Source organism: Lepisosteus platostomus, chromosome 3 (genome assembly GCF_059453375.1).
Source record: "Lepisosteus platostomus isolate fLepPlt1 chromosome 3, fLepPlt1.hap1, whole genome shotgun sequence".
Classification (NCBI taxonomy): domain Eukaryota; kingdom Metazoa; phylum Chordata; class Actinopteri; order Semionotiformes; family Lepisosteidae; genus Lepisosteus; species Lepisosteus platostomus.
The window spans coordinates 12,306,740-12,320,944 of NC_142613.1; the positions used below are offsets into that span (position 1 = coordinate 12,306,740).

Consider the following 14,205-nt stretch of genomic DNA (forward strand, 5'->3'; position numbering starts at 1 on the left):
AACAAAAATGGTTTTGTTGTTTGCACTCTGCGTGAGTTTCTCGTTTCATTTTTTCAACAGCTAACGAACAAAATAGACTAAAATTGAAAACTTACACAACCTGATTGCCAGAAAGATTTTTCTGCAGCTAATTTCTGATTCAACACGTAGGTGGTTAGTTAGTCAGCGAGGGAAATGGCAGAAGCACACGGGACAAGTAACACATCGAATCATCTTTGCGCCAAACTACTGGTGTTTATATAATCTCTCCAGCACCCCGCTCTCCCTCCCCAACCTTATTAACACCTCCAGCAGGTACACGATATTCTGCACAGTTCGTTCTGAACTTGAACCTTGAGCTTGAAGCACGGAGAAGGCATCTGGCAGTGTGGGCTGGCTCGTGTTTGCTAACAGCCGACTGCGAGAGCTGTAGTCCGGCAGCCTCAAACGCATTCCACCAACAGTGAGCCAGGATAGAAAGGGCCGCTATTTTTTCTTAGGAAAATTCCAGTGAAGGGGGCGGCACAGTTCTTATTTAATTTGGTAATAAAAGCTGTGAAAGCACTACTTTGATCCACAACGAGCTTTTTTTATCGACCAAAAGAAAAGCATCTAAGACACAAACAAAATACACCCAACAGGAACCGATTTTATGAAACCTGTTACCACTACATAATGCAAGGTCTGCGTTCTTCTACAGATGAAAGAAAGAACTATTGAATTCTATTAGCTGTCTAGAGAAGCTCATGTTCTATTGCTTAGAAAGCCGTTTTGTGTGAGTATCTTAATATAGCAGCGTCGTACCGACATTTGTAACATTTCTGAGAGTATCCGTTTGATGCTAAACTATACCCCAAATATTGGTAAATGGTATTGGTTTGGTAAAAGACAGCAACTCTCAGTTTTGCAAAATTAGCTCTGGTATATATATATACACACACATAAATCTTTGATTTATCAGAAAATCGTTAGCGGCATTTAGAAGCAAAAGCCTCAGACCGTGTACCTCACCGCGCAGGCTAGCCTGTGTGCACTGACCAGGTGCTTTGAAACTCCATTTGATGATCCCGCTTCAAAGGCGACCACAAACAGCCGACATTCAGAACCGTCCCCGGCCAAGAATAGAGGCGGAGAGGACACTGGAAAGTTAAAGGAACTTCCTAACGTTCAGTGGAAGCTAATCCAAAGCGAAACAGTCCATTTTTAAAGGTTCAATTTTTAGTTCTTTCACAATTCCTCGTATCTTTTTATGGATATATGCCTTAATTGTGGTGGTGTGATGTGTATTAGAAGTTCATAAAATGTTATTAAAATACTTAAACTTTTTTATTTCATTATGAATTGTGATACGCAGTAAAGGTGTAAATGCTAAGTCTATACCTATATGTATATGTCTTATCCAAGTAAATATAATTGCTTCGCTATCATGCACGTTAATTGATTGTATACCTGAGTAGTAAAGGCCTTCCTGGATTTAAATTATAAACACTGGTTGACCGAATCGCTGATTAAAATAAGCAGACGCGTTTTTCAACCAGGAAAATATAACAAAACCTATGTACTGTTCTGTTTTTGCCTACGCTGACCTGTTCTTGAGAGCCTGTGGTGATGTCAATAATGTTTATTTTGGCGACTCCCGTTCAACAGGTGGCGTACTATTTTATTCGCACTTCCCGATTTGACTAGAGCACTGTTTATATGTGTACTCTATGGTATTACAGTGCATGATGGAAGTATGCGTTGGAGTAGTTGTATGTTGTCTAAGAAAACGTATTTTTGGTTGATATATAATATTGGAGAGTTTCGCATTTAAAATTTCTGTGGATGTCTTAAAATATTTGATTTATTCGGAAGTCTCGGCCATTCGTTTCTTGAGTAACGTAAGTTAATCTTTTAAGTCTAAGACATTAGCAGTTAAAAGCACATTGCCTCTTCTTACTTATTTTTCTTTCTTGGATTTCAGTTATTTAATTCGGGGTGAGTGTTTATACTTCAGTTGATAAAACTTTTTCCACACTTTCTTTGATGGTTAAGTGTATTTGCAAGATTTTGCATGTCTGGTAATTGAAATTTTAATTGATGCTTATGTACGGAATTGTTCTGTGTATTTCTATTAGTAGAAAATAAAAGGCCCCTAACATTAAAAAAAGCGATTGCAAGTGTCGTGGTTAATTAATCGTGGTTTATTGTACCTTAACGTATGGACTGAACGTAGTGCATATACAAATATAGTTTTCAGAGCATGTCGACCTGCGATACATAGGTACAAAAAAGAAAGCGGAGATTTTACATTTTCGAGTTTTAAATGATGAAAAATGTTTCGGGAACTGTTGAACCACACTTCAACGGACTTGGGGTTGTTTTTCTAAACTTTTGTGGCGATGTCAGAATAGTCTTTGCATTATTGAGAATCCGGTCGGTGGCCTGCTGCATTGGGTTGTGGGAAGCATTTGGCCACAATGGTTACAATGATTTAACTTTAGCTAGAGCTGTCTGTGTTAGCTTAGCGTTTTTTTGCACTGTGCGCTGCGCTGGTTTCCATTGCTGAATTTATATTTCAGTGCAGACCCGAACAGTTCCCCAATGGAGGTTTGTGAAGAGGCAGACAGTGGCCGGTGTCCCAGTGAGGTGGATGCCAACTCGGACATAAAAACCCACTTCAAAGTGTGTCGCTTCATTATGGAGACTGGTAGGGCGCATCGCAACTCAAAAGAACATCTCAATCTCCAGTCAAGCACCAAATTAAACTGTATGACGGTATAGCTCTTTCCTCCATTCTGTTTGCCACATTAACTAAAGTTCTTTATTTCACAATAGCTTCAAGGGACTCTCGCTGCAAGATTTGCATGAAACAAAATGTCACTCTCAGAAAAGAAAGGAAATAATGCAAATTTAATATTCTTCTTTAAATAGAATTTTCTTCTTTAGAAGAGCCTTTACTTAACTGGTTCCATTCTTTATCCCTCTGCTCCTACTATACTATACTTAGTACCACCATCCACTGTCTCCTCTGTGTATTGTAATTGTGTTTTATCTTGTGTATTATTTTTATTTATTGTTGCTGTCATTCTGTTAGGCGCTTTGAGAAGCCACCTTTAAAGGTGCTATATAATATAAAGTTTATTATTATTATTTTTATTATTATTATAAGTAAAAATTTAAATATTCTCTAAAACACTCTTATTCTGCAACCTGACCCTTGAGTCCCATTACCATTCTAGTTATTTTGGCCTCACCAGCGATCAAGTATTTTGCTGTAGCACCTGTCTGTCAAGGTGTCTGTTAGATCTGAAACCACTAACAGTCATTATAAAGAAATCTGCTGGGATGAACAGTGAAAGTGGGTGTGAGCCGGGTCAGTACCTGGATGGGAGACCTCCTGGGAAAAACTAAGGTTGCTGCTGGAAGAGGTGTTAGTGGGGCCAGCAGGGGGCGCTCACCCTGCAGTCCATGTGGGTCCTAATGCCCCAGTATAGTGACGGGGACACTATACTGTAAACAGGTGCCGTCCTTTGGATGAGACGTAAAACCGAGGTCCTGACTCTCTGTGGTCATTAAAAATCCCAGGGTGTTTCTCAAAAAGAGTAGGGGTGTAACCCCGGCGTCCTGGCCACATTTCCCATTGGCCCTTACCAATCATTGCCTCCTAATAATCCCTCCCTATGAATTGGCTACATTACTCTGCTCTCCTCCCCACTGATAGCTGATGTTTGGTGAGCGTTATGGCGCACTATGGCTGCCGTCGCATCATTCAGGTGGGGCTGCACATTGGTGGTGGTGGAGGGGAGTCCCCATTACCTGTAAAGCGCTCTGAGTGGAGTGTCCTGAAAAGCGCTATATAAGTGTAAGCAATTATTATAGTTATTACATGGAAGTGCATTTCAAACTGAGAACAGGAGCCACAGCTTTACCCAAAGGGTTGTGGGAGTGTGGAGCAGGCTGCCTTGCCATGGTGTTGTAGCTCAGTGGCTCTTACCCTGGGGTGCAAGATGACCTTTCTGAGGTGTGCCAGATTTTTTTTTTTTAAAGGTAAATCAAACAAAAATGGAAAAGACAAACTGCTTCAGTGATTTTAATCAGGGGCGTGAGAACGTCTTTTCAGAACCAAAGGGATGCAGGCTGCAGTAAAGGTGGTAGCTGATGGCTTCTTTCGAGAAAAAGCTCGATGAGATCCTCAGCTCAGTTGACTACTAGCTACCAAACTGGTTAGATGGGCTGAATGGCCTCTTGCGTGTAAAAAAAAAAGTTACAGACCTGCTGTGTTCTTAAGCTGGACTGTGGAGGGTGACCCACAGCCACTTTGAGGAGCACAGCCCCAGACGTGCAGTTCTATTCTCAACCATAGCGGACTGTTGTTTCCTTCATTGCTGTATCTCCCTCTTTGTGTTGCGGCAGGGGTGAAGCTCGGCATGCACTCGGTGCCCATTGCCACGGCGTGCACGGTGTACCACCGCTTCTTCCAGACTGCCAGCCTGCAGGTATATGAGCCTCATCTCGTGGCCATGTCTGCCATCTACCTTGCGGGCAAAGTGGAGGAGCAGCACCTGCGGACCAGGGACATCATCAACGTGTGCCACAGGTACTGGGCCCTAGCAGGTGCCCACCTTTCCCACCAGTGCATGCCTGTCTCGGCTCTGGTGAGCACGCTTTTTCAGCAGCCGGAGCGGAGTGGTGGCTCTGTGGCTAAGGATCTGCACCTGTGGCTGGAAGGTTGCTGGTAAAAATTCCACGGCCGGCAAAGGAATCCTACTTCATTGGGCCCCTGAGCAAGGCCCTTAACTCCAACTGCTCCAGGGGCGCTGTACAATAGCTGACCCTGTGCTCTGACCCCAAGCTTCTCTCCCTGTCTGTGTGTCTCATGGAAAGCAAGCTGGGATATGCGAAAAGATGAATTCCTAATGCAAGAAATTGTATTTGGCTAATAAAGTGATCTTATAAAAAAACAGATTCAGTTTAGGGTTTAAGGTGTGGGGTCTGTTTCCCAGTGAAACTTCACGCCTTCATTGGTAACTGGCGTTATTTACCGATGTTCACTTGAGTAAGGTCGTTTAATTGAGAGCTACTCAATCTGATTAGTGTTTTACAAGTAATTAAAGAAGAAATGTGAAAACTTGTCATTTAAAATATCATGTATCCACCCAATTTGGAGTTGACAAATGCCTGATTTCCACCTGTGTTCGCAAACTATGAACCAAGCGAGGGTTATTTTGTCGTCAGCTGTACCTGCCCGAACTGGAGGAAACTGTTAAATTGTCAGGTTAAGCCAGTAACTAGCTAGTTTAACTTGTTAAGAACTGAACTCGAATGAAAACCTTGACAGATACCAGCCTTCCAGTGTTAGGGTTGCCCACCCCACCCTAAACTTTGATAAGCACACTGCAAACTAGTTACTTATTTACAGCTAGTGCTAGTTAATTAGTTAGCAGACTAGTGAATTTTAAATCACATAGGTAAGAGCTGTGATGAGTCTGAGTTGCTGGGTGAGTATAGGGATGCTCACAAGAGATTTTGAACCCTCAGGCTCCATAGAGAGCTGACGAAGCTGGTGTAAAAGCATGATACTGTATAAGGAGGAACTCTTCCCTTGTGTTTAAAACTGCTTGCAAAACCCATAGGAGAGTTGAGTTCAGGGCTTTGTTAGAATGTCTGCTGGGCAAACACGTCATGAAAGCACCAGAGTGGGAATATATCCCGTGAGTTTGCATCAACCACAAACGCGCTTGCCCACCATTTGGTGGCCTTCAAAACCCCTAAAGTTCAATGCAGTCTTATCCTTTTAATACCATTCGACATTCTGATCTGGGAGCCATGTTGCAGTGTGTCCAGTAGTACTACTATTACACTTGTGAATCACTCAGAGACTCCTCTCCTTCCAGCAATAGGGATTCCTCCTTTTTACACCTATAAATGGCTTGTGCCTCCTTAATGTGTCCAGGAGAAAGTATGGCTATACAGTACTTGCAGACTGCGTCCCTCCTCACAGCTCCTGTTTTCTTCCTTGACCATGGTGCCATCCGATTGGTCAGATATTTTGGTCTCCACAGTGGGGAGGGTCATTGCTCATGTGATTTCTGGTCCTTCGCCGGTGCTGAGCGCCGCCTTGTGCTGTGCTGTTGTCTTGGAGGTACCTGAACCCCCGGAGTGAGCCCCTGGAGCTGGACAGCCGGTTCTGGGACTTGAGGGACAGCGTGGTCCAGTGTGAACTGCTCGTGCTCAGGGTCCTCGGCTTCCAGGTGTCATTCCAGCATCCCCACAAGGTCAGGAGCCCAGGATGAGAAGCGATTTCTGCGAGATTTAATTCAAGTAGTATATACTTAAAATAAAAAAATAAGCCCATAAAAATATTTATATATATTATGGGGGCAGTAAGTCCTTCTTCTTTCTGAAAGAATAAAAGATTAACCTAACTTACTACAGACCTTCACAGTGTGAGACTGGGTACCTAAGGGGTTGGGACTGCAGTGGTAAAATGGCAAGGTGTTAACCGGTATAATCATTACATAGGAACAAGTAATAGGTTTATTCTATGCTGAAAAAAAGAAGAAAGAGACCACAACGTTTCGGCCGTGGAGCCTTCTTCAGGTGTGAGGTCTTCAGGTCTTCCTCACACCTGAAGAAGGCTCCACGGCCGAAACGTTGTGTTCTCTTTCTTCTTTTTTTCAGCATGGAATAAACCTATTACTTGTTCCTTTGCAGCCTACGCATGCTGACGCAGCTACCCACCTGAACTATAATCATTACATGCTGTACTTTTCTGGTTTATATACGTGAGCCAATATTTATTTTGCCAAGTGATGTATTTTGCAGTTGAGTGAGACTCACTGCAAATGCCTCCGGGGAGCAGTTTTGTGAATGCAGACGGACGAATTTTGTTTGTGATAAGTTGAATATATATAAAAACAAATGCAAAAAATTCACTGACTTTAAAAACTTAAAAGGACTTGCCTACGTTTCAGTGATGACATTGGACATTATATTGATTCCTGCATCATCGTGGAACAGATTCTTAACATTTTGCTTTAGGCCATTTTTTAACTATTGGCATGTTCATTGAAAGAGAATCCACACCATATATTTGTTGCATATGTAGTTAATGTTTCAGTTTACTTGTTAGATCTGTTCCCCAACACACTGTTGTACTATTATTTAACAAGCAGACCAATCCAATGACCCAAAAGCCCAGTCTAGTGACTCTGCAGTTTTGCAAGAACCAAAGGGTCACACTACTGTAAGCTTTTGCTGAATGAGCCCTGTTGGGTTCTCCCCTCCAAATTCCTTCTTCACAGTCTAGAGCTACCACAGTGGCGTCACTTTCAGTGTTTCAAGTCACAATACCAGTTTTGTGTGGCACTCTTGCCAGAATGCTGTTCAATCTCCCAGCAGCAAAACACAGCACAGTGTGCAGACGGGCAAGCAGATCCACTGACCCCCAAAGGTGGTCATGTATCCCAGTGGATTTCCTATGGTTTTCAAGCTCCAGAGGGTGCAGTTATTTCAACAGGCTCACCCCGGGCAAGTACTGTTACATCAGTGCAGAAATGCTGTTGTTAATAAACAAGGTGGAAGGTGGCGTCAATGGGTGTGTAACTGTGATCTCCTGTTTGCAAGCAGTGGAATGTTTTGTGCGTGCACTAAGATGCATGGTAAAATTACCCTTTACTGCTTACCACCCTGCAGCCGTGATGCTTTTGCAGTGAATAACATTTGCATAGCTGTTTAAACATTTTTGGCAAGCTGGGGAGTGTTTCCTATTGGAACTAAATAGGAAATAAGTCACAATTTTAGCACATTGTTGTTTTCTAAATGCTGGAATTTGAAAGTTCGCATTCTGATCTTCCAGGATGCCTCGAAGGCCTCTCGCAAACTTGGTGCGTGCCTTGTTTTTCCACATTGAGACCGGAGGTGACGTTTTAAAGCTTCATCAGAAACCTGTGGGCGCGCAGACCCCTGCGCCTTCCCGTCACAGTCTAAAAGCATGCTTTCTTTATCCTTGCACTCCCTGCAGTACCTCCTGCACTACCTGGTGTCTCTGAAGAACCTGGTGAACAGGCACGCCTGGAGCCGCACGCCGATCAGCGCGACGGCGTGGGCCCTGCTGCGGGACAGCTACCACGGCACGCTGTGTCTGCGCCACCACCCCCAGCACATCGCTGTGGCCGTGCTCTGCCTGGCCCTGGAGACCTACGGCATGGAGGTGCCGGGGGACGCGGAGGCCGAGAAACACTGGTGGCAGGTTAGTGGCCCTGTCCCTGCTGCCCTGAGCCCAGGTGCGCTAGCTGGCAGCCTGCTGGGCGGCGTGGAAGTGAATGAGCCTTGAGGGAAACTAAAGCTAGAGAAACCAGTGAATTTTATTTGTTTAATGGGAATAGGTCACTTTACCCAGAGAGCTGTGGGAGTGGGGAACACACTTCCCAACCATGCTGTTGAAGCTGATATCCTGGGTTTGTTCAGTAAACAGCTAGATAAGAACCTATAGTAGGTTGGCTACTATAGCTACTGTTTGCTACTATTAGCTACTGACTGCTAAAAAGGCTAAAAGGCATCCTCTCATTTGAAACTGTTTATAAGTTAAAGCTTATCTTTATGCCTGATTGTTTATTTTAATGGAGTGGAGATTTTTACAACGATTCACATAATGTTAGAAAATTTCTAACATTCTTTCACTAGACTTCATGTTTTCAGGCACAAGCCCAGCGTTAGGCTCTAGTTTGTGTCAGAAATACTGAAACTCCTGTAGCCAATGACAAGTAAAGTCCAGCTGCTAGAAAGCAGTTTGTGTTTTTCCATGAGGTATGAATGAGCAAGTAATCCCAGTCATCACTGGAAGCTGAAATATTTCCCCACTGATTGAAAATGAAGGTACAGACAGGATACATAATTTCGCAATTAACATGTCTTGGCAGATTGTTCCCTGTTGTAAGTGGTATCTGACAAAACAGTTTTAAAGTGGGATATATATGCAGATACCAAGCTTGTGTTGCACTGCGTTGTCTCATTCTACCGTTCAGGTATACTGTGAATCCTAATTTTGCTTCCGTTATCCATACTTACGTCTGTTTTTAGGGCAGGGTTTACAGTCCTGGTCCTGGAAGGAGAGTAGGAGAGTGTGTCTACAGATTTTAATTCCACTTCAGTTCATAATAAGCTAAACCATTGCTTAGTGACTTGACTTGACCAAATAAGCAGCTTCACCCAGATCTTCAGTGGCCAGTGGTTTAGAGAGAGATGCAGTCCTGCCTGCTTTCCAGGACTTGCGTGGGACCTACATACAGCTCTCCGTTTTTAGGTTTTAATAGGAAAAAAAAACACTTCAGAAGATCTGATTGGAAGATTTCTTGATTTTGTTTTACACCTAAGTCTCTGAGCTGGCAATACTGTTTTTATGGCAGTCATGCCGTTTGCTTTAAGAAAGCAGCTTTCCCAATGCAGCCTTTGTGTGCTGACTAATGATAAACAATGTTTGTGGACCTACTAGACCTATACTATATTAATAGTGCCTGGAGGTGATTGGAAAGAGAATGGGATATAAACAGGAAAAAAGGCTGTGATTCTGCAAGAAAATGCTAAAAATAAAATGGACTGCGGGAGCTTTTCATGACACATGCCTCCTTGATTTTGACAGAGTGTGCTTTGTTCCTAATGTTTTTACACAGTTGTAGAACAGTCGAACACCTCTTCTCCTCTTCAGAAAGCTGTGCATAGTTTGCATAGTTTTTCTACCTGGACTGGATGGGTCCTTTTCCTTCTGATCCAGTGATATTGTGATTCTCTAATCCAGTTCATAATGGGTTCTAGTTTTTTTTTTTCTGGATTGTGTGATACCTGAATGTGGACATCCTCACTTCAACACTGAAAGTTAATCATTCTAATTAACCTTGCTATGTGCAAGTATTATTATTGACATGAGCTGTTTAATTGGAATTGTTAATAAAAACTGAAGATTGATGCATTAGATGATACTTAATTTTTTAAATACAGATTTTTTGTATCCCCCACCACTTGATTTGGAATAGTCGATAGTGTGTTTGTCATGTCTCAGCTTGCAGCTTCTCTTTTACTGACTCTTTTTATTTCATTTTCCTGAAGGGTTGTACAGTGAAGAGCTATATACCTGGACTATATAGAGTCCAGAACCTTAGCCATTACCCAGGTCACAAAAAATAGAGAATTCTACCAATTACTGATAAAAAGAAGTTATTTGTGATTCTCTTCTGTATACTTACATTGTGCTATGAACTGGGTGTTGTCCTTGTTATGCTTTTCCCCCCCATGTTACGGTTTCCAATCCAAAATTGTTTTGTCTTGTCCAGGTCTTAAGCGATGATATTACGAAACCCATCATTGACGACATTATCAGTGAACTTTTGCAACTTTATGACTTGGAAGCCAAATGTACCTGAGAGAGACTGAACAGTGACATGACAATAAAACTGGGCCCTGCCTGCATTCATAGGTAAGACACCACCCGAACTTCTCTTGCTCATTCACGAAATGCTCTAGTTTTCTGATAAATACACACATAAAATAAGATTTTTTTTGGTATTCGATTGTAGTTGCATGTTTATAAGCAGTGAAAATGCACATGCCTTCAAGATTTTTATTAGATGGTGTCAGCTTGCAAACATGTGAGATCACCTACATTTCACAAGTGCTCTATAAAATAAGAATTCCAAAATTAAAATTAAATGCACGTTTTCCAACTATCCATCTGTTATACGAAAGCTGTATAGTGGCAATCCACCGACTAGTTTTAATGTGTAGGGCACGAGGTGGGGTGACGGTCCATCCCAAGGCAGACACATACACAGGTTAGTAATATGTTTTCCTCTCCAGTGCAGCCAGTATATGTATTGTAACACTAGGTAAGCAAGTCAGTGCTGGTTGGTTGCTGTATGGAATTAAAGAAAAAAATCCCAATACTTCCATCAGTGTATAGAACGTGGACGTTTTGTACACCATTACATCATGGCATCACGGTTCAGAGCACCAAGTAACACAAGTGTGGTGACGTTCCATTATCAAACATGGTGACGGCGGTGCTAAAGATAAAAAATAACCCCACATTATCCCTTTAATGTACACTTTCCTCCTAATGTAAGCGTTTGCTTCGGCTTGGAGCCACTGTGGGGTTTCCCCTGATGAAGGGCTTTGTTCAAGAAGAAATTGAGGATGTTGTGCAGTTTGCAAGTAAAGATCTGAACTTGCAAGGCTTCTGGGTTCTAGACCAGTTAGTTAGCCATTGCTGCTTGTATTGCACACCTGTGTGAAGTGGGAGTCATCTTCTTAACACTCTGACCTTGCCTGTGGCAGGAATTGTCCACTGTGTGCTGTCACAGATATCCCTCCCCCTACTTAATGGCCCATCTAAGGGAGCAGAAGGTGGTTCAGTAACGTGCTCAGGGTAATGCAGGGTTTGACCTGGGACCCTCCTGGTTCTGAGCCTTTCTCCTTCAACCACATGCCCAAGTCTTTCACCTGGCAGCACAGCTTTGTGAACGGTTTGGTGTCTTCACTGTGCTTTATTCCCCTTTTTGGGAGGGACTGAACAACGGAACGACATTAATCAACTCCCAAACTCGCTGGCCTACTTTTTTTTTTCTTTTTTGGAGTTGCAGTCACGGACGGTCGAGGGAATGGAATAACTCCCCAGAGTTTCCACGCGACTCAAGCGTTATCTAGGACAACATTATGTATTTTTACAATCTCCTTTCTTCATTGTTCTATAAAACTGTAAAAAAAAAAAGAGAGAGATGAGAGGCGTTTGTGTTTGTGCCGGGCTGAGGGCCTGCTGGTGAGGGGATGATAGTGGAGAGCTTTCTGGAACCTCAGAGTTACACTGAAGCGCTGTTGCCCCATCCTGTCATCCATCCATCTTTTTTCTGTCCGCTTTTTCCAGTTCATGGTCTGGGGGCAGCTTGAGCCTATCCCAGCAAGCAATGGGCACAAGGCAGGGTACACCCTGGTGGCCAGTCCATCGCAGGACAGACTCAGACATGGACATGCATACTCTCCCGCCTGGTCCAGTTTTCCCAGAAGCCAGTTAGCCTAATTAACCAGCATGTCTTTGGACTGTGGGAGGAAACCCACGCTAACAGGAGGAGAACATACAAACTCCATGAAGAATTGAACCAAGGGCTGCGAGGCAGCAGTGCTAACCACTGCACCACTGCGATTACCCCATCAATTGGTTTTAATTTCCACTTTAATAAATCTCAATAAAGGCTCGATCTGAAGCAGCTAAAACCATCTCTATGAGTGGAAACGTACTTTGCTAGAAGGAGGTGTTGCATGCTGTTGTTCTGTGCTCGCAGTGCTAGCTGAATGTATTGGAACTCTGCAAGGCAGTGAGAGGAATCTTGACCTTGAACATGGTGGAGAGGTGCACTTTGTCATCATCAATGGAGGGAACACTGAAGTTCAAACACTTTTTTTCATTCTAAACTTTTAAAACAATGAGCAGTTTAATTTGATTTTATTTGGAATGCCTAAGCCTTCAAACCTCCTCACTGTTGTTTGTCTTATTTTATTTGCTCGATGCGTTTATCCAAATTGTAATAAAAATAAATGACAAATATCCTTTTTACTGGCCACATGTCAATTGAAGCACCAGTTTATGCAGCTGGGACAACCTGGCTGAAGCACCATATCCTCAGCCGGTCACTCAGTAGTGTCCGTGCCTGGGATTTGAACCTGCAACCCTCCAGATGGGCGTCAAGAGCCCAGACCGCTGTTCCACACTACCACCGGAAGGGTTTGAGACAGCTTTTGATGTGAGGTTTTACCTTGTTTTTTTTTTGGTCTTGAGCTTGAGTGAGGTCTCAGCCCTCTCTTCCAAGTCCTTGGAAGGTTCTTTGGGATTTAATTATTGAAGGGAAAATCAAGGTACTTCTCACCAGCTAACCTTTGTACGAGGGACTGTGTGGTTTTTTTTAAGGCAGTGGAACCGGGATCGTTCTTTTTCCATGCTATACCCTTGTGGAGTCACAAGTGCTTAACAAAGCACGATTTTGGTGTAATTAAGATTTCTTTTCTTTTTTTCTTTTGTTTAGATTGTGCAACAGAAACACTGAAATCCGGGTTTGTCTGAACGTAGTGGTTTGAACATCTGTGAGAAATCCCGTTTGGACTTTTGAGTGTTTCCAAGGGTTCGCATTGTGCTGGAGCTCGGAGATGCAACTTGAAGAAGTAAAATAATACGAAGGAGGAAAAAGGACTTCTAGTCTGGCGATGGACGAGGTGGTGGAGTTTGCCAGTGAGGCCAGACTTGTTCTAGTTTATCTTCAGGTGAAAGAAGTTGAAGGCTATACCTGCAATACTTATTTTGTCCACAAGAGTGCATGGATTGGATTGCAGAGCTGTGCTGCTCACATCATTACCCTTGCATTAGCTCCTAATGCCTCCTGTTCAGTCCTTTTGTATAAGTGGAACCCTTCTTTTGTGGATTAAGATGATTACTAGTTCATTATTTTATTTTTGTTAATGTAATAAAAATTTTAATCAACTGTGCCTGTTGATCTTGCAGAAAGACTTCTATTAACAGAGTAATAATCTTCTCCCGTAGGTTTTGGTATAAAAACTAAAGAAATGAGCTTGTAGTGCAGCCCATTCTGAAAAGGTGAGGTTTTAGAAGGGTTTAATTTGTCTTTGAATTGTTTGGTTGTTTTTTGTTATTGACGCGTTGTGTGTCTGGTATGTGCACATGGTATCTATGTGTGCATGGTTCAACAAAATGAAACATCGACGTCATGAAGCTGCACGTTTCTAACAAAATGTATAGAAGGAAGATAAGACCTCCATTGCAGGTACAGCCTGAGCCAGTATAGTGCTGGCTATATTAGTTTCATTACCTTTATTTTAGTAAATGTTCATTGTGGGGCATTTGAAGTCAATGTCATACTAAATACTTTGTACAGACAACGCAGTCTGTACAATTTATAATAGAGCTTTCAGATAATTAAGCCTTAAATTATTTCCATTCTATGAAGTGGGACTGTAATTTAAGGGTTTCTCAGTATACTGTGTTTGTTGGAATGGATCCATCTATATTCACAATTGCAGCAGGTTATGCATTAATTGCAAGACAAGCGTAATCTTTGTACAATTGTTATGCAAGAATGATACTGTACATCATAAATTGTTTAAATGCTGCTGATGTTACGTGAATTCTTTGCTTAACTACCAGAGCAGCTGTGGCTTGTAAACCTGAATGCCTGTGATTTTGCACAT

At 42.5% G+C, this 14,205-nt stretch overlaps 1 protein-coding gene across 2 annotated transcripts; it reads left to right on the forward strand.

Moving 5' to 3' along the window:
- Window positions 1–1,692: 1,692 nt before the first annotated feature.
- ccnq (cyclin Q) lies at window positions 1,693–13,485 on the forward strand. 2 transcript variants are annotated; one of them, XM_088627133.1, is made up of 7 exons: window positions 1,693–1,956; window positions 2,541–2,668; window positions 4,375–4,558; window positions 6,104–6,236; window positions 7,985–8,212; window positions 10,290–10,432; window positions 13,029–13,485. In XM_088627133.1, the coding sequence occupies exons 2-6, from the start codon at window positions 2,563–2,565 to the stop codon at window positions 10,377–10,379; spliced, it is 741 nt and encodes a 246-aa protein (XP_088483259.1). In that variant the 5' UTR covers window positions 1,693–1,956; window positions 2,541–2,562; the 3' UTR covers window positions 10,380–10,432; window positions 13,029–13,485. The 2 variants fall into 2 exon arrangements, with proteins under 2 accessions (XP_088483259.1, XP_088483258.1); XM_088627132.1 differs by having other exon boundaries at window positions 1,693–1,859.
- The last annotated feature ends 720 nt before the right edge of the window (window positions 13,486–14,205 follow it).

Bases quoted from the DNA above. Each gene is read 5' to 3' on its own strand.
- ccnq (XM_088627133.1), top strand. From the start codon at position 2,563: ATGGAGGTTTGTGAAGAGGCAGACAGTGGCCGGTGTCCCAGTGAGGTG. The intron at 2,669-4,374 runs GTAGGGCGCATC...GTGTTGCGGCAG, and splicing joins TCGCTTCATTATGGAGACTG to GGGTGAAGCTCGGCATGCAC. The intron at 6,237-7,984 runs GTCAGGAGCCCA...CACTCCCTGCAG, and splicing joins CATTCCAGCATCCCCACAAG to TACCTCCTGCACTACCTGGT.